The following is an 18,576-nucleotide window of genomic DNA, read 5'->3' as shown; positions in this document are numbered from 1 at the left end:
CTGATGGAAGGCTTGGTCAACCAGGAACTAGTAATGTATTTGGACAAATTTAGTGTACTGCAAGACAATCAGTCAGGTTTCGCTCTGGGTACTGAAACTGTCATTGCATCACTGCTAGATTTCCTTCATACCTTATTCAGTTAGGGTACCAGTGCCCTAATTCTGCAGCTAGACCTTAGAAGTGCCTTCGATCTGGTTGACCATGCCATTCTGATTGACTGTTTGGAGTCAATTGGTCTTTCAGGAAACGTGTTAAAATGGTTTCGGGTTTTTTTGAGCAAACGGTCATATCAATTCTATAGTGACAATAAAAAATCCTATATTGGGTAAACTCCTGAGGAGTCCCGCAGGGTTCTCCTCTATCCCCCACATTGTTCAACATCTACCTTCCCTCTTTGGGGAACTTACTATATCCAGGAGGCTGCTAATTTACCTGGATACAGGTTCAGAAGTTCCACAGGATGAAAATTCCTCTCTTAAGCTGTAAGAGAAGAGTTTCTCATCCTGGTATGTAAAAATTGGATACAAAACACTACAGACTTTAAACAAAATCTTCGAGATTTATTATAATAAAGGCAAAGTAAATATCAAATTATAAAGTAGTTATGTGTTCAATTGGAAAAGATATGAAACTCGCATTACTTCTCCTATTCAAATCTCTTCAATAGAATCTAGTCAAAGCTATACATTTTTTAAAAATTCTTTATTATGATTATTCATTACAATAATAACAAATATTCATGAATATCCACAAAAACTCTGTATATAAAATACATTAAAACATATATAAGGTAATAAATCAACTTGATCTAGTCCAGTGTTTTTCAACCTTTTTACACCTGTGGACCGGCAGAAATAAAAGAATTATTTTGTGGACCGGCAAACTACTAGGACTAAAATTTAAAAGTCCCGTTTCCGCCCCATCTCCACGAGCTTGGTCACCTCAGTAACTATAGAAAAATATAGTGCAAAATATAGACAGCAGATATAAATTCTCAAAACTGACACGTTTTGATCACTAAATTGAAAATAAAATCATTTTTCCTACCTTTGCTGTCTGGTGATTTCATGAGTCTCTGGTTGCGTTTCATTCTGTCTGTGTATCCTTTTTTTCATTTCTTTCTTTCTGCACTCAGGCCCAAGAATTGTCCCTTTCCATTTCCTCTCTCTTTCCTTCCTATATCCTTAGTGCCCCCAGTGCCTCCTTCCCATGTCCTTACTGCCTCTTCCTGTCTTTAGTGTCCCCAGTGCATACTTCCCATGTCTTTAGTGCCCCCAGTGCCTCCTTCCTATGTCCCTCTCACTGCCTTCCACACTTTGTCCCGCCCCCACCCCCGAAGCCAGCCTGCCTGCCTGTCTACCTCTCTCCCTTCCTCCCTGGCCAAAGCCAGCCTGCTTGCCTGCCTCCTTCCCTCCCTGCCGCGCAAAAAAAAAAAAAAAAACCCTCCCTCCTTCCTTTCCCTGTGTTGGCTGCTATCTTAACGTCCTGCTGCTGCTAAAGCTGACACAAAGTCTTCTTTCCGACGTCAATTTTGACGTCGGAGAGGACATTCTGGGCCAGCCAGGCAGCGATTGGCTGGCCCAGAACATCCTCTCTGACGTCAGAATTGATGTAATGTAATGTAATGTAATTTGTTTCTTATATACCGCTACATCCGTTAGGTTCTAAGCGGTTTACAGAAAATATACATTAAGATTAGAAATAAGAAAGGTACTTGGAAAATTCCCTTACTGTCCCGAAGGCTCACAATCTAACTAAAGTACCTGGAGGGTAATAGTGAAGTGAAAAGTAGAGTTAGAGGAAAAATAAAAATAAAATAAACATTTTAAAAAGACAGCATTGATCTAAATACTTTGGAAGGTAGAAGAGAGGAGAGAAAGGAATAGAAGCAGAATGGGTCAGCGTCAGTGATGAAGTGATGATGTTGGAAAGAAGACTTCCTGTCGGCTTTAGCAGCAGGGTGGTAAGATAGCAGCCGACCCGGGGAAAGGAAGGAGGGAGGCTTTTTTTTTTAATGCGCGATAGATAGGGGCAGGAAATGATCGCCTGTCCCGTTGTCCCCGAGAACAGCTTTGGGACACTGTCCTGAACCTGTGTGTGGGGACAACGGGACAGGAGGTCTGAAAACGGGACCTATGGTCACCTTAATCTTGCTGGCCCTGCACGGACCGGCAGAAATTTCCTGCGGACCGGCAGCGGTCCGCAGACCAGCGGTTAAAGAACAGTGATCTAGTCCACATTACACTGGTCGCCAGAATTTAAACTAGGAAATCAGCTATATATAATCTACCATCATGGACAGGCTAAATTGTGGCTTATTTTATATATCATATATCATCCTCCCAATAATAATAAATATTCATGAATATCCACAAAAACTCTATATAAAATACATTAAAACATATATAAGGTAATAAATCAACTTGATCTAGTCCACATTACACTGATTGCCAGAATTTAAACTAGGAAATCAACTATATATAATCTACCATCATGGACAGGCTAAATTGTGGCTTATTTTATATATCATACATCATCCTCCCAGCAAAGCTATACATTTTATCCTTTCTCTGACATTAACATACAATAGTCTGACGTGTAAGCTTCCTAAACACGTATATCCTGAGGAGCCTAGTTCATTTACAAAAATGTATTTTTCCCCAAATAATTATCCAAATTAACCCTTGATAGTCTGAACTAAAGATAAATTTCCAATGTACAAGATAGACCAGTAATTTGCTCATTACATCCAATTGATGACAGTGTTACTCCTTTTCTCCATATAACAACTGACATTTGTAACCTGTCAGCCATACATTATGTCAGTGGAAAGATTCTACTTCCTGGGTTATAAAAACAGACTTCTTAACATCTGTATACTCCTAATTAACTTTTTGTGTGTTCGTTATCTATAAGAAACAGTGGCTTTCACAAGGCAAAAACAACAAAACCAAAGGAAAAGGGAGGTCCAACCTTGTCTGCAGTGAAAAACCAAACAGGAACAAACAAACCAAAACTGCAGATGTGTACAACGATGTAGGCAAAATTTATTGTGACAACTAAAGTATATCTAAAAACCTTATTACCAAACAGTGGACCCAATACAGTCCGTGTTTCGGACAACCTTCATCAGGGGTCCATGGTAAAAAAGGAAAGAAAAATATGTCACAAAAAATTGCAGTAGAAAAAAAACGGATTGTGACATTTTTCTTTCCTTTTTTACCATGGACCCCTGATGAAGGTTGTCCGAAACACGGACCATGTTGGGTCCCCTATTTGGTAATAAGGTTCTTAGATATACTTTAGTTGTCACAATAAATTTTGCCTACATCGTTTCACAAGGCATACACATTCTTATAGATAACGAACACACAAAAAGTTAATTAGGAGTATACAGATGTTAAGAAGTCTGTTTTTATAACCCAGGAAGTAGAATCTTTCCACTGACATAATGTATACATATATATACATACTAGTGTTTAAGCCCGTTAACATTAACGGGTGGCTAGTAAAGCCTCTTTCCCTCACATGTCTCCTATTTTCAGCCCCAGCTCCAAACCCATTTTTACCCCCCAGCTCCCTTTCAGCCCGAGCCCCCTTTTCTCACCAGCAGCATTTCCCTCCCCACTCCACTTCCCTGTCCAGCAGAACCTCTTCCCTCCTCCCCCTGTCCCTCCTCCATGCTCCCACGGTCCAGTAGCACCTCTTCCCTGCTCCCCTTGTCCCTCTTCCATGCTCCCCGGCCCAGTAGCACCTCTTCCCTGCTCCCCCTGTCCCTCTTTCTTGCTCCCCGGGCCAGTAGCACCTCTTCCCTGCTCCCCCTGTCCCTCTTCCCTGCTCCTCAGGCCCAGTAGCACCTCTTCCCTGCTCCCCTTGTCCCTCTTCCTTGCTCCCCCGGTCCAACAGCACCTCTTCCTGGTGGGCTGCATGTCGGGAGCACTGGCTGCTCGGAGCTGCAGGCGTTGTGCTGAGAGCCTGCCTTGCGGGCGGGCGTCCGTGGCGTTTTCTTCAGTTGGCGCGCGGTGGTTGCATGGGTGGAGCTGTGCGCCGGGCCTTTTCGGCAGAGTCGGCACGTGTTCTCGGGCTGCCTTTGGGGCTCCATGTCCATGCTGCTTGTCTTGGAGGGTTGTGTCGGGGCGGGGCTCCTGTGCGCAATTCCCTTGTGGTCGGCGCTGTGTTTGGGCTTCTGCTGGGCAGTGACCTGTTGGCTCGGCGTCGTGCGTGTGTGAGGAGTGACAGGGCGGCAGGCAGGGAGAGAGCTTGCCTGTGCTTCCTCCAGCGGTTGGTGAGCGAGGACGGGAGGAGTAGAGTGGCCAGAGTGTTCCCTGCCGCCGTGTTCTAAAATAGAATCCGGCCACGGATCAGAAAACACGGCGGCAGGGAACCTTATATAGGATGTATGTCTTTCTTTCTCTCTCCCTGGCCCTTTTCTTTCTGTCTCTCTCCCTTGCCCACTGTCTGTCTTTTTTTGTTGTTGTTGTTTCTCCCTTTCTTTTCTTGGCTTCTGGCTGGCTGTCTTTATTTCTGTCTATCTCTCTCCCTTTCTGTCTGTCTCTCTGTCCCCCTGTCTGTATATCATTCTTTCTCTCTTTCTCCTTGGCCGCTGGCTGTCTGTATGTCTTTTTTTCTCTCTCTCTCTCCTTGGCCGCTGTCTGTCTCTGTATTTTTTTTTCTCTCTCTCTCTCTCCTTGGCTGCTGGCTGTCTGTCTTTCTGGCATCCTGTCTGTCTGTCATTCTTTCTTTCTATCTGTCTCTCTGACCCCTTGTCTGTTTGTCTTTCCTTCTGTCTGTCTCTCTGGCCCTCTGTCTGTCATTCTTTCTTTCTGTCTCCTTGGCTGCTGTCTATCTGTCTGGTTTTTTTCTTTTTCTCTCTGTCCTTGGCTGCTGGCTGGCTGTCTTTCTGGCCCACTGTCTGTCTGTCATTCTTTCTTTATTTCTCTCTCTCTTTCCTTGGCCGCTGTGTGGATGGCTGTCTTTCTGCCTGGCCCCCTGTTTATCTTTCTGGCTGTCTCTCTGCCTGGCCCCCTGTCTCTCTCCCTGGCCCCCAGTGTTTGTTTGTCTGTCTCTCTGCCTGGCTCCCTGCTCTTCTTTCTCTCTGTCTCTCTGCCTGGCCCCCTGTTTTTCTGTCTCTCTGTCTTTCTGCCTGACCCCTGCCTTTCTTTCTTTCTGTCTCTCTCTCTTTCCTTGGCCACTGTATGGATGGCTGTCTTTCTTTCTGTCTGGCCCCCTATTTATCTTTCTGGCTGTCTCTCTCCCTGGCCCCCATTTTTTGTTTGTCATCTCTCTGTCTTTCTGCCTCCCTGTTTTTCTTTCTCTGTGTCTCTCTGCCTGGCCCCCTGTTTTTCTGTCTCTCTGTCTTTCTGCCTGACCCCTGTCTTTCTTTCTGTCTCTCTCTCTCTGCCTGGCCCCCTGCTTGTATTTCTCTGTCTCTTCTGGTCCCCTTCTCTCTGTCGGCCTCCCAGCACACCCCTCCCTCCAAAGTAGCCTGTGCTTCCTCCAGCGGTTGGTGAGCGAGGACGGGAGGAGTAGAGTGGCCAGAGTGTTCCCTGCCACCGTGTTCTAAAATAGAATCCGGCCACGGATCAGAAAACACGGCGGCAGGGAACCTTATATAGGATGTATGTCTTTCTTTCTCTCTCCCTGGCCCTTTTCTTTCTGTCTCTCTCCCTTGCCCACTGTCTTTTTTTTTGTTGTTGTTTCTCTCTTTCTTTTCTTGGCTTCTGGCTGTCTGTCTTTATTTCTGTCTATCTCTCTCCCTTTCTGTCTGTCTCTCTGTCCCCCTGTCTGTATATCATTCTTTCTCTCTTTCTCCTTGGCCGCTGGCTGTCTGTATGTCTTTTTTTCTCTCTCTCTCTCTACTTGGCTGCTGGCTGTCTGTCTTTCTGGCATCCTGTCTGTCTGTCATTCTTTCTTTCTATCTGTCTCTCTGACCCCTTGTCTGTTTGTCTTTCCTTCTGTCTGTCTTTCTCCCTTTCTGTCTGTCTCTCTGGCCCTCTGTCTGTCATTCTTTCTTTCTGTCTCCTTGGCTGCTGTCTATCTGTCTGGTTTTTTTCTTTCTCTCTCTGTCCTTGACTGCTGGCTGGCTGTCTTTCTGGCCCACTGTCTGTCATTCTTTCTTTATTTCTCTCTCTCTTTCCTTGGCCGCTGTGTGGATGGCTGTCTTTCTGCCTGGCCCCCTGTTTATCTTTCTGGCTGTCTCTCTGCCTGGCCCCCAGTTTTTGTTTGTCTGTCTCTCTGCCTGGCTCCCTGCTCTTCTTTCTCTCTGTCTCTCTGCCTGGCCCCCTGTTTTTCTGTCTCTCTGTCTTTCTGCCTGACCCCTGCCTTTCTTTCTTTCTGTCTCTCTCTCTTTCCTTGGCCACTGTATGGATGGCTGTCTTTCTTTCTGTCTGGCCCCCTATTTATCTTTCTGGCTGTCTCTCTCCCTGGCCCCCATTTTTTGTTTGTCATCTCTCTGTCTTTCTGCCTCTCTGTTTTTCTTTCTCTGTGTCTCTCTGCCTGGCCCCCTGTTTTTCTGTCTCTCTGTCTTTCTGACTGACCCCTGTCTTTCTTTCTGTCTCTCTCTCTCTGCCTGGCCCCCTGCTTGTATTTCTCTGTCTCTTCTGGTCCCCTTCTCTCTGTCGGCCTCTCAGCACACCCCTCCCTCCAAAGTAGCCTCCTTTCCCTCTCCCCCTCCACTTCCCTGAGCCGTATTTTTTTTTTTTTTTTAACTTTGTAACAGCGGCTGCACACCCCAGAACCGACACTCTCCACTAACAGGAGAGGAAATGCCGGTGCTGCCGCTTGAAACCACCACCGCCACTCTCCTGCCGGTCCACAAACCGCCAAATGCTCCTGAAGACGACCGCGCTGACAAAACTCCACAGTCGCACGCCTTCGCCACCGCGCGCGCCTCCAGCCCCTGCAAGCGCCGTGAGGTGTCAATTAGAATACTGCCACAGAAGCACATCTCACGGCGCCAGGACTCACGATTTTTCAAGAGCGCATGCGCGCTCTAGCGTTTTATTATTATTGAGATATATATATACTAGTCTTTAAGCCCGTTACATTAACGGGTGCTAGAACATGTGTGTGTGTGTCTGTCTTTATTTCTTTCTCTCTCTCTCCTTAGCCGCTTTCTTTCTTTCTGCCTTTCTTTTTCCTTGGCTGTCCATCACCACCCCTTGCCTGCTCCCCCTGTCCATTTTCCCTTTCTTTTACCTCCACTGTGTCCACCACCACCCCTTCACTGCTCCCCTTATGCAGCAGCAGCCCTTCTTCCTTTGTTTTACCTCCCTCCTGTCCAGCAGCACCTCTTTCCTTCTCCCCCTGTCCAACATTAGTCCTCCGTTCCTTTTTCTTCACCTCCCCTGTCCATCAGCATCTCTTTCCTTCTCCCCCTGTCCAGCAGTAGGCATCCCTTCCTTTTTTATCCCCCCTCCTCCTTCTTATCCCTATGATACTCTTACCTTGCTCTGCCCCTGATCAGAGGTTCCTGACAGCCGCCCAGTTGCACCCATTGGAAAAGTTCCCACTGTCGCATCCCGCACCCCTCCTGACGCGGCTCCCGCTGTCCTTTCTGTCTGTCTCTGTCCATGGCCCCCTTTGCCTGTCTGTCTTTCTGTGTATCTCCCTGCCTGTGTCTTTCTTCTTTTCTTTCTGTCTCCCTTCCTCCCTCTGTCTGTCTGTCCAAAGCAGCATTCCATCCCCCTCCATTTCCCTCCCCACCACCAGTTCCCTGTGCAGCAGCATTAGTGTTTCCTCTAACCCCCCCCTTTTCCCTTCCCGCGGTCCGGACTACAAAGGTGGTGATTCCAGCAGCGCTTGCATCAGTCTCCACACGCTGCTTCGGGCCCTTCTACTGCCCTGATTTACTCTGGCACGTCCCTGATGACATCATCAGAGACGCAGCAGAGCAAATCAGGACAGGAGAAGGGCCCGAAGCAGCGTGTGAAGACTGATGCACACGCTGCTGGAATCGCCATTCGGGCCCGCGGGAAGAGAAGAGGGTGGGCGGCGGCAGGAGGAACGGAGATTGTCGGCGGCAGGAGGAACGGAGATCGTCGTCTGGCTGCGGTCCGGCTTGTGGAGGCGATAGGCTGGTGACGTATTAGCGCGCATGCGCATTCCTTCGGCCACAGACCTACATGCACGGAACACGCAAATAGGAGTGCGCATGCGCGGCTAGCTCTTTATTATATTAGATATATATAAAGACAGTTTTCCTGTTTCCTCCAAAATCTTTCTCTTCCAAGATTATTTAAACAATGGTATATGGATTTACTTATGTCTTAGAAGTCACAAGTCAAAACTTTTGAACTTCCTTAGCATTAGCTAAAATGTAGCATCAGCAATTTAAACCTTCCAATCCTTAATTACAATTGCCTCACTATAGATCTCACTATAGATCCTTAATTACAATTGCCTCACTATTGTGTCACTATAGATCCATCTGAGTCCCAAATCTTTAATATACACCTTATTTTGATTCATTCTTAATCTCAATTTTCTGTGACACCTTATCCATCGCACCTGTAAGTTTCAGAAATTCCTCAACAACTACAAAGCTTAAAAGTTAAATTTTATATCTATGCTGATGATATCACCATAGTTATTCCCCTGACCTCCGAGACAAAGATTCATCTATCATCCATTTTTAAAGCAAATTGAACTATGGATGACTGAATTCAAATTGAAGCTCAACACAGATAAAACTAAATTTTTCCTGGTAAATCCTAACAACAAAATCAAAGACTCATTGGTCTCCTTGAATTGTCAGGTCTTCCCTATTGACCACTCCATAAAAATTCTGGGAGTGACTGGACCGCCAACTTACTCTAAATGCTCACACAGATTTATTGGAGGGAGGATGGGAGGGTGGACAGGGATCTCCTTGCAGCAGCTTCAGCAGGCTGCAAGGAGGGATCCTCGGTGGTGGTTGCAGCTTCAACGGGCAGGCAGGGAATATCCTCTCGGGCAGCCAGGCCATGTACCCCCAACAAGCAGCCCACGTACCCCTAAGAGTACACACACCATGTGTTGAGAAACACTGCTCTAAGTCACATGTCTTGCCTGAGTCATCCAAAGCCATATGCCACCCAGATTCATCCAAAGTATGAGCATAGCACAGCTGAGTCACCTCTAGTGAAAAAATTTTGAGGAGGTGAGGGAAGTGGGGGGAGGGACTCGACCCATTGAGTGTGACACCCTCAATGTCGGATGGACCCCTGAAAGGCTCCGCCAAGCTCAATCCAGCACAACAGATGAGGACAAGAAGGCCTAAACAAAACCCAACAGGCCTAAACAAAATCCAACAGGCCTACACTAAACCAGGAAAGACTGCACATGGTTACCACCCCCATCTGCTGGAGACTGAGTATATATGTGAATGCACAGCCCACTTGTACTACAGCCAAAAGTTTATGTCTCGGTCTCCATCTGCTGGTCCATGGTGAGCTATTACCCTTCAGTGAAACTGTGCCGGTCTGGAGAGACACTTAAGAATAAGTACCGTATTTTCGCGGATATAACGCGCACCATTGTAAAACGCGCACAGGGGTATAGCGCGCAGAAATCACGATGATATGTACAAAAACTTTTCTATACCGCGCTCAGGCATATAACGCGCATGCTGCCCGACTCTCCTTTCGCCCGCCCTGACTTTCCGTGCGCTGTCCCAACTCTCCGTTCACCCCCCCTGACTTCCGTGCACTGTCCTCCCTTGAAGTCCTGTCCCCCCTTGAAGGTCTGTCCCCATTCTGAAAGCCTGATGCCCCCCCCGACGTCCGATACATCCCCCCCCCCGGCAGGACCACTCGCACCCTCACCCCGAAGGACCGCCGACTCCCCAACAATATCGGGCCAGGAGGGAGCCCAAACCCTCCTGGCCACGGCGACCCCCTAACCCCACCCCGCACTACATTACGGGCAGGAGGGATCCCAGGCCCTCCTGCCCTCGACGCAAACCCCCCTCCCTCCAACGACCGCCCCCCCCCAAGAACCTCCGCCCGTCCCCCAGCCGACCCGCGACCCCCCTGGCCGACCCCCACGACACCCCCACCCGCCTTCCCCGTACCTTTGTATAGTTGGGCCAGAAGGGAGCCCAAACCCTCCTGGCCACGGCGACCCCCTAACCCCACCCCGCACTACATTACGGGCAGGAGGGATCCCAGGCCCTCCTGCCCTCGACGCAAACCCCCCTCCCCCCCAGCCGACCCGCGACCCCCCTGGCCGACCCCCACGACCCCCCCACACCCCTTCCCCGTACCTTTGGAAGTTGGCCGGACAGACGGGAGCCAAACCCGCCTGTCCGGCAGGCAGCCAACGAAGGAATGAGGCCGGATTGGCCCATCCGTCCTAAAGCTCCGCCTACTGGTGGGGCCTAAGGCGCGTGGGCCAATCAGAATAGGCCCTGGAGCCTTAGGTCCCACCTGGGGGCGCGGCCTGAGACACATGGTCGGGTTTGGCCCATGTGCCTCAGGCCGCGCCCCCAGGTGGGACCTAAGGCTCCAGGGCCTATTCTGATTGGCCCACGCGCCTTAGGCCCCACCAGTAGGCGGAGCTTTAGGACGGATGGGCCAATCCGGCCTCATTCCTTCGTTGGCTGCCTGCCGGACAGGCGGGTTTGGCTCCCGTCTGTCCGGCCAACTTCCAAAGGTACGGGGAAGGGGGGTGGGGGGGTCGTGGGGGTCGGCCAGGGGGGTCGCGGGTCGGCTGGGGGGGAGGGGGGTTTGCGTCGAGGGCAGGAGGGCCTGGGATCCCTCCTGCCCGTAATGTAGTGCGGGGTGGGGTTAGGGGGTCGCCGTGGCCAGGAGGGTTTGGGCTCCCTTCTGGCCCAACTACACAAAGGTACGGGGAAGGCGGGTGGGGGTGTCGTGGGGGTCGGCCAGGGGGGTCGCGGGTCGGCTGGGGGACGGGCGTAGGTTCTTGGGGGGGGGCGGTCGTTGGAGGGAGGGGGGTTTGCGTCGAGGGCAGGAGGGCCTGGGATCCCTCCTGCCCGTAATGTAGTGCGGGGTGGGGTTAGGGGGTCGCCGTGGCAGGAGGGTTTGGGCTCCCTCCTGGCCCGATATTGTTGGGGAGTCGGCGGTCCTTCGGGGTGAGGGTGCGAGTGGTCCTGCCGGGGGGGGGGGGGGATGTATCGGACGTCGGGGAGTCGGCCGGGCAAGAGGGCTTGGGCTCCCTCTTGCTCCGATCGTGGATGCGGGTGCGGGTGGGAGCGCGTGCGAGCGGTCGTTCGGGGTGGGGGTGCGAGCGGTCCTGCTGGGGGGGTGAATCGGGCGTCGGGCAGGGTGGGAACTATGTTTAAAAACTTTTGTATACCGCGCTCAGGCATATAACGCGCGAGGGGTATGCGCGGTACGTAAAATCACGTATAACGCGCGCGTTATATCCGCGAAAATACGGTAAATTTAACTTGTAAAAAATCTTTCAAGTCATTCATATGAAGTATGTGTGTGTAAATTTATCTCAGTAATAAAAACTTAACATCCAATTGTATTTATTTTGAATAGTTAATATTATACTTACCCAACTTGGGAAATCAGACCATGTTGGAACCCGCTGACAGAGGTCACGAAGAATTCGGATGATGATCACACAAGATTGCAGACCGTTTGCTCTAGCCTTGAGTGTAATACAAAACCAAGTTAGTTGACCTTACCAAGCACAGAGAAGGCCAGCCCTCTCTGAAACTCTAACACATCACTCAGTGGAAGTTCAAATATAACCACTGGAACAAAGCAACTGTAAAATCTCAAAGAACAACTGCCACTGACAACAGTATTTTATGTGAGGGTTAGTATTTTAAGATGGTGAAAAGTCAAAGTTTACAGATTATACAAGAAAAATATTTCCTGATTGCCTATAAACTCTGACTTGTTTCCCCCTTTATAATGAAAATACAGTTGAAGTCATTTATGTAAGAACAAAAACAATAATAAAGGTGTGATACAGAGACTGAAAGGTTGAAAGGAACTATTTGGTTTTCTTGGTAAGCCTTTGCTGGACTGCAAAGCTACTAAACCAAACAGTCACTCCTCACCTTTCATTCCCTACACATAAGCAATGAATTCAAAGAAACAGGAAGAGTTTTTTTAAAGAGCTAAACACAAAGCTTTATAGACACATATTTCAGTCTTAAAAGCAAAGTTACTCTGCAGCCTTATGGAATAATATGTATTCACAGTTTATATGATTTAGATATCACAAATCTGGACTTTTCAAGTCTATTACTACAACAAAAAAGGTATAAGTCAAATTGGCAATGACTGCATTATGCAGCTTTTCAAAATAGAACACTCAATATTTTTCTGGTTATTTCAATTTTCAACAGCATTTACATGGGCAGTTTGAGTGTTTTCAAACAATATATTAAACATTCACCACTGAACTGAACTAGTTCTCTCATAAGGCTACAAGAAGAAAGTAAAATGATGTTCCGAACCTGGAACCACTTAGCGTGGCGTAGAGCAGCCAGAGCGTCAAGGCATTTTTGCCTGTCCAAGACGTCCGGTGGATCTTTCACCATACCCGAAGTTACATCTAAAATGGATTGAATTGGCAAAGTGCAGTGAGGAATGGGTGTTTGACCAGGTGAGCAAGCAATTTCCATAATGTAGCATCAATGTCACACATGCCATTTCAGATTTCACTAGCATTTTGCTTGTATCAGCAAAAAAAAAAAAAAACAAAAACACAAAAAGGGGGAAAAAAAAAGCATTACATGCAGCTAAGTTTCTTAATTTGGAAAATGACCAAACCAGATATAATAGCCTAGGTACCCCAATAAATTTAGCTCCCATTTTGAATAATTTAAACCCACTGCATAATTATGTTATTGGATTTTAAATAGGCTGTATAAAGTAGAATTATTTTTCTTTGACAAAAAAGTAAAAGAAGGATGGTTGGCCACAGTGCACCAGCACAAATAAGACAAGACAAAGGGAACACAAAAATCCACTTTAATGAGATATATGATACCAACGTACCAACAAGCAACATTGCTTTCTTTCATTCTGTTCTTTATGCCCTAAGCAAAATTTGGCATTCTTTGAACTCAATCCATGCCTTAACAACTGTCCTCTTTCTGCAGGAAATATGTCATGCCTAAACATGTTTTCACTGTCCTGAAATACAGACAGACACTATACAACCAGCTGTTCAATATTTAAAACACAGCTGTTCTTCCTGTTGCTCTGGAGCCCATATTCCCTTACCCTCCTCCCCAAAATCATAAGGGTAGAAAAGAAATGCTCCAAAGAGCATTTAAACTGAAAAAGTACATGAATTCCTCCTTTCAAACTTTCTGTCTTTGGGAACAAGAGCAATGCCAAGGCACCTAATACAACTATGAAGTGTGCTGGTATTTTGTATAATTTCAGTTGTGGATTTTTGTACCCATTTATTTTGCTTGTGGATTAACCCCTTAAAGACTCTTGCTCAAATCTATTATGTACTATAAAACCCTTGATAACTTAAGATGAAAACTAAGTCAGTTTGCAGAATTTAAGTGCAAATTCCTATCTAATGTAATTACTTTCCTTCAAGTAAGGGGTTAATCTTCAGTTGAAAGGCAGGCTGTGTCCACACTATTTCCTAATTCAAAATTAGCAGATATACAAATTCCACTTGACACAGTTTCCCAAAACGTAGTAGAAGTACATATATTTATATAAAATCCAATTAACCTTCACAAATCTAGTGTGAACACTGCTTAATTGTTCCAGAGAAAAAGAGACAAAGACAAAAAAAGAACACCCCCCCCCAAAAAAAAAAAATAAAAAAAAGAAATGCCAGGACTATGCCACCAAACCCCTTTCTAAATCAAATGGCAGGTGTGACAGTGAGCTTCCAAAAGCCTTGGTCAAAAATCCTTCCGATGTCTTGGCAGCAGTCCCTGATAGGATTCAACTCTCTGCTAGAAGACTTTGGACAGGAGCTGAAAAGCTAAGGGATAAAAAAAATGAAATAAACACATACACACACGCATATACTTTGCTTGCTGAAGAAAACACTTTACAGCAAGGGTTAGAGCATTCTGAATATATCAGGTTCAAAGTCAATTGAGTGCAATTTGGCAGCTTGCTGTCAAATGTACAATGATTCTGAACACCCAGTTTATGTGCAATCAACACTTTCCTTATCTAACAGCTCAGTTTCTTTTTTTGTGCATTTTTATTTGTCATTTGATAGGTCCCATGTAACTCGAAGAGGGTTCTATTACATGTGGAAATCAATCTCTCCTCCCTACATTTGTTCTTCCTTCCAGCAAAGCCTTCATTATCACCTTTAGTAGGTCCCTCAAAGGCAGCTATACATCTTAAATCATATTAAGACAGAGCACTAGAAACTGCAGCAAGAGAAAAAAAACACACTGTTACACTGTGCAGAAAATAAGCAACGATCTTCAGAACAATGCTTATAGTATGTATTTTAACTTTCTGTTAAAGAAGCAGTACTATCACACTTTTTTAAGACGTCATCAAAATTGATATTTTTTTTCCATGTGTTTTGTTCCTAAAGATGGTTTTGGAAACTATTCCGATCACTATGGATTCAAATAAATTAGAAATATACACAAGAACTTCTTGTCAGCACCACCCAGATTCATCCAAAGATTGAGCATAGCATAAATAGTTGAAGAGGGAAAAAAATTCAGGTGCTGTTTAAAAAAAGGCAAAAGGCGATCATAATATACAATATATTAATACAAAGAAAGCACTATTGCTCACCCGAACAGGAATAGTCAACAGGAGTGATAAGGCAACAAATGAGGTTGAAGTTATCGCATATTGCTGGGATGGAACATCTCTCTCAGAACTTAGTTATGATTATGAGCCTGTGTGGCCCTTCCTGCATATAGTAATCTCCTCAGCACCTTACTACCATAGCTCAAAACTAAATGAAGTTCTACGGGAGGAAGGAGGCAGTGTGTGCTTGATCAATCGTGCTAGTTATGGAAACACTTGTTACAATGCTTTCTATACTGACAGGCAGGAGGACTGTGCCAGGCATAACGTTAGGTGATTCTTGAGCTCAGGGTTGTTCATCTTGTTATTAATTTCCTATAGGAGGGAGTGGAAAATATGAAGAAGGATCTGCAAAAATTAGAGGAATGGTCTAATGCTTGGCAACTAAAATTCAATGCAAAGAAATGCATTTGGGGATTAATAATCAGAAGGAACCATATATGTTGGGAGGTGAGAAGCTGATATGCATGGACGGGGAGAGGGACATTGGGGTGATAGTGTCCAAAGATCTGAAGGCGAAAAAACAGTATGCCTAGGCGGTGGCTGCTGCCAGAAGGATGCTGGGCTGTATAAAGAGAGACATAGCCAGTAGAAGGAAGAAGGTGTTGATGCCCCTGTATAGGTCATTGGTGAGGCCCCACTTTGAGTATTGTGTTCAGTTTTGGAGACCGTATCTGGCGAAGGACGTAAGAAGACTTGAAGCGGTCCAGAGGAGGGCGACGAAAATGATAGGAGGCTTGCGCCAGAAGACTTATGAGGAGAGGCTGTAAGCCCTGAATATGTATACCCTAGAGCAGTGGTCTCAAACTCGCAGCCTGGGGGCCACATGCGGCCCGCAAGGTACTATTTTGAGGTCCTCGGTATGTTTATCATAATCACAAAAGTAAAATAAAACAGTTTCTTGATCATATGTTTCTTTAGCTATAAATTACAATATTATTATTGAGACTTAGCCAAATGGAAAGATTTATAAACTATAAAGAGTTTTAAAGAAGGATATAAAACTGCTAGAGAGGGTGCAGAGACGAGCAACGAAGCTAGTGAAAGGTATGGAGAACCTGGACTACAAGGAATGACTTAGGAGACTGGGGTTGTTCTCCCTTGAGAAGAGGAGACTGCGAGGGGATCTGATCGAGACTTTCAAAATACTGAAAGGAATCGACAAAATGGAGCAGGGAAAGCAGTTATTTACAATGTCCAATGTGACACGGACAAGAGGACATAGACTGAAGCTGAGGTGGGACAGGTCCAGGACGAATATCAGGAAGTTCTGTTTCACGCAGTGAGTGGTGGACACCTGGATTGCTCTCCCAGAGGAAGTAATTGCATAATCCACCGTTCTAGGATTTAAGGGTAAACTAAATGCACATCTCCTTAAAAGTGGCATAGAGTGATACGGGTAAGGGTAAATTAGATGCACATCACCCTTGAGAAGCATACAGTGATATGGGGACTAAAACTATGCCAGGGTACACTTAGCGGGGCCTCCTCGTGTGCGGATCACTGGACTTGATGGACCCAGGGTCTGATCCGGAAATGGCAATTCTTATGTTCTTATGTACCTTATGCAAAATTGTCATTTCTTTAATAAGAAATTAACTATTTTTTTCTGAGGCCCTCCAAGTACCTACAAATTCCAAATGTGGCCCTGCAAAGGGTTGGAGTTTGAGACCACTGCCCTAGAGGAAAGGAGGGACAGGGGAGATATGATTCAGACGTTCAAATACTTGAAGGGTATTAACGTAAAACAAAACCTTTTCAGAGAAAGGAAAATGGTAAAACCAGAGGACATAATTTGAGGTTGAGGGGTGGTAGATTCAAGAGCAATGTTAGGAAATTCTACTTTACGGAGAGGATGGTGGTGCCTGGAATGTGCTCCCGAAAGAGATGGTGGAGAGGAAAACGGTGACTGAGTTCAAAGAAGCGTGGGATGAACACAGAGGATCTAGAATCAGAAAATAATATTAAATATTGAACTAAGGTCAGTTCTGGGCAGACTTGCACGGTCTGCATATGGCCTTTTGGGGGAGGATGGGCTGGAGAGGGCTTCAATGGCTGGGTGGTTGTAGATGGGCTGGAGTAGGTTATGATGGAGATTTTGGCAGTTGGAACCCAAGCACAGTACCGGGTAGAGCTTTGGATTCTTGCCCAAAAATAGCTAAGAAGAAAAAATTTAAACTGAATCAGGTTGGGCAGACCGGAAGGACAATTCAGATCTTTATCTACCGTCATCTACTATGTTACTATAGCTTTTTAGAAAAATTAATTCTGTAATACTGTTCGGATGAAGTGCCCATCCCGTCTGTAATACGATTCCAGACAGTAATGTGAGGTGAATGTATAAACTAAGACCAAGTGGCAGCCTTGCAGATTTCTTCTATAGGAGTGGAACGGAAAAAAGCTACTGAAGGTGTCATTGCTCAAACTTTATGGGCTGTGACCCGACTTTCCAGCTGCCGTCCAGCCTGAGCATAACAGAACGAGATGCATGCAGCCAGCTAGTTGGATATTGTTCTCTTGGAAACAGAATGCCCCAAGCTTGTTAGGATCAAAGGAGATGAAAAGCTTGGGAGACAATCTATGTGATTTAGTCCTTTGCAAATAGTAAGCTAATGCTTGTTTGTAGTCCAAGGTATGAAGAGTCGTTTCTTCAGGATGAAAGTGAGGCTTTGGAAAAATACTGGAACTCACAGCAAGGCTTTGCACGGGGCAGGAGTGTAGGAAGATCACTCCTGCCCCACGTCACTGCTAGACCACCAGTTAAGATCCGGGGGTGGGTCAAAGTGGGCCCAAATGTTATTCGCAAATTTTCCTTATTCACAGGCCGGCTCTGCCCCTAACCCCCACGAATACGGAGGGGGGGAGTGTACACTAGATAGAGTTGTGCCCACAAGGACAGATAGGGAAATATGATAAAGTACCTGAATGTAAACCACTTAGGATATAAGTGGTATATAAATAATTAATTAAAAATAAAAAGGCTGTGATTGCGCTGAGATGAACTCAGATTTGAGTCCAGAATCAGACAAATGAAGATGATAATCCAGAATTTGAGAAATCGAGATGATTTTGGTTATTCATGATGAATAAGACACCAGGAGGAAAACCTGGTCCACTTTTGATGGTAACATTGAGTGGACGGTTTTCTGGAAGCTTCTAAAATTACTCGAACAGGCTAAGAGATGTGAAAATCATCAGGACTCATCCCGAGATGAACCAAGCTGTTAGGTGTAGAGACTGACGGTTGGGCTGTAGAAGAGAACCTTGACCCTGCGTGAGTAGAGACTGGAAAAGCTGTAGAGGGATTGGTTCCTTGGTACCGAGTTGAAGTAGAAGGGAAAGCCAAGGTTATCTGGGCCACCGAGGAGCTTTCAGAATCATGGTGGCAGACTCTAGGAAAAGGTGGAAAGGCATACAGGTACTTGTTTGTCCAATCCAGTAGAAACGTGTCCACTTCTAGGCGATGAGGTGAGTAGAGCCGGGAACAGAAGTGGGTAGCTTGTGATTGTGGGAGATGCAAAGAGATCTACTTGAGGTGTACCTACTGTGAGAAAATGGAGTGGAGAGTGGCAGAATTCAGAATCTACATGTGAGGTTGAAGAATGCGACTGAGCTTGTCTGCCAGAGAATTATTTTCCCCCTGAATGTAAACTGCTTTGAGAAAGATGTTGCGAGAAATGGCCTAATTCCAAATCTTTTAAGCCTCCTGACAGAGGAGAGACCCTGTACCTCCCTGTTTTTACATAGCACATTGCTACTTGATTGTCCGTACGGACAAGGAGAACTTGATCTTGTAATAGATACTGAAAAGCTTTGAGAGCATCGAAAATCGTTCTAAGTTCAATTAGATTT

General features: G+C 46.1%; 1 protein-coding gene across 3 annotated transcripts in view; it reads right to left on the bottom strand.

Moving 5' to 3' along the window:
• ZFR (zinc finger RNA binding protein) overlaps positions 1-18,576 on the bottom strand; it is a 339,213-nt gene that overhangs the window by 52,070 nt on the left and 268,567 nt on the right. Inside the window, exons 17-18 of one of the 3 annotated variants that reach the window (XM_033933312.1) lie at positions 12,420-12,517; positions 11,504-11,599 (exon numbers count right to left, since the gene is read on the bottom strand). In XM_033933312.1, the coding sequence (XP_033789203.1) occupies positions 11,504-11,599; positions 12,420-12,517 (194 nt within the window). Of the gene's footprint in view, positions 1-11,499; positions 11,600-12,419; positions 12,518-12,669; positions 13,922-18,576 lie in introns of those variants that run through there. The other 2 variants (XM_033933330.1, XM_033933320.1) reach the window with 2 other exon arrangements.

Source organism: Geotrypetes seraphini, chromosome 1, assembly GCF_902459505.1.
Source record: "Geotrypetes seraphini chromosome 1, aGeoSer1.1, whole genome shotgun sequence".
NCBI lineage: Eukaryota > Metazoa > Chordata > Amphibia > Gymnophiona > Dermophiidae > Geotrypetes > Geotrypetes seraphini.
Note: the sequence above shows the minus strand (reverse complement) of the source record. Positions and strands in the feature narration are given on the sequence as shown.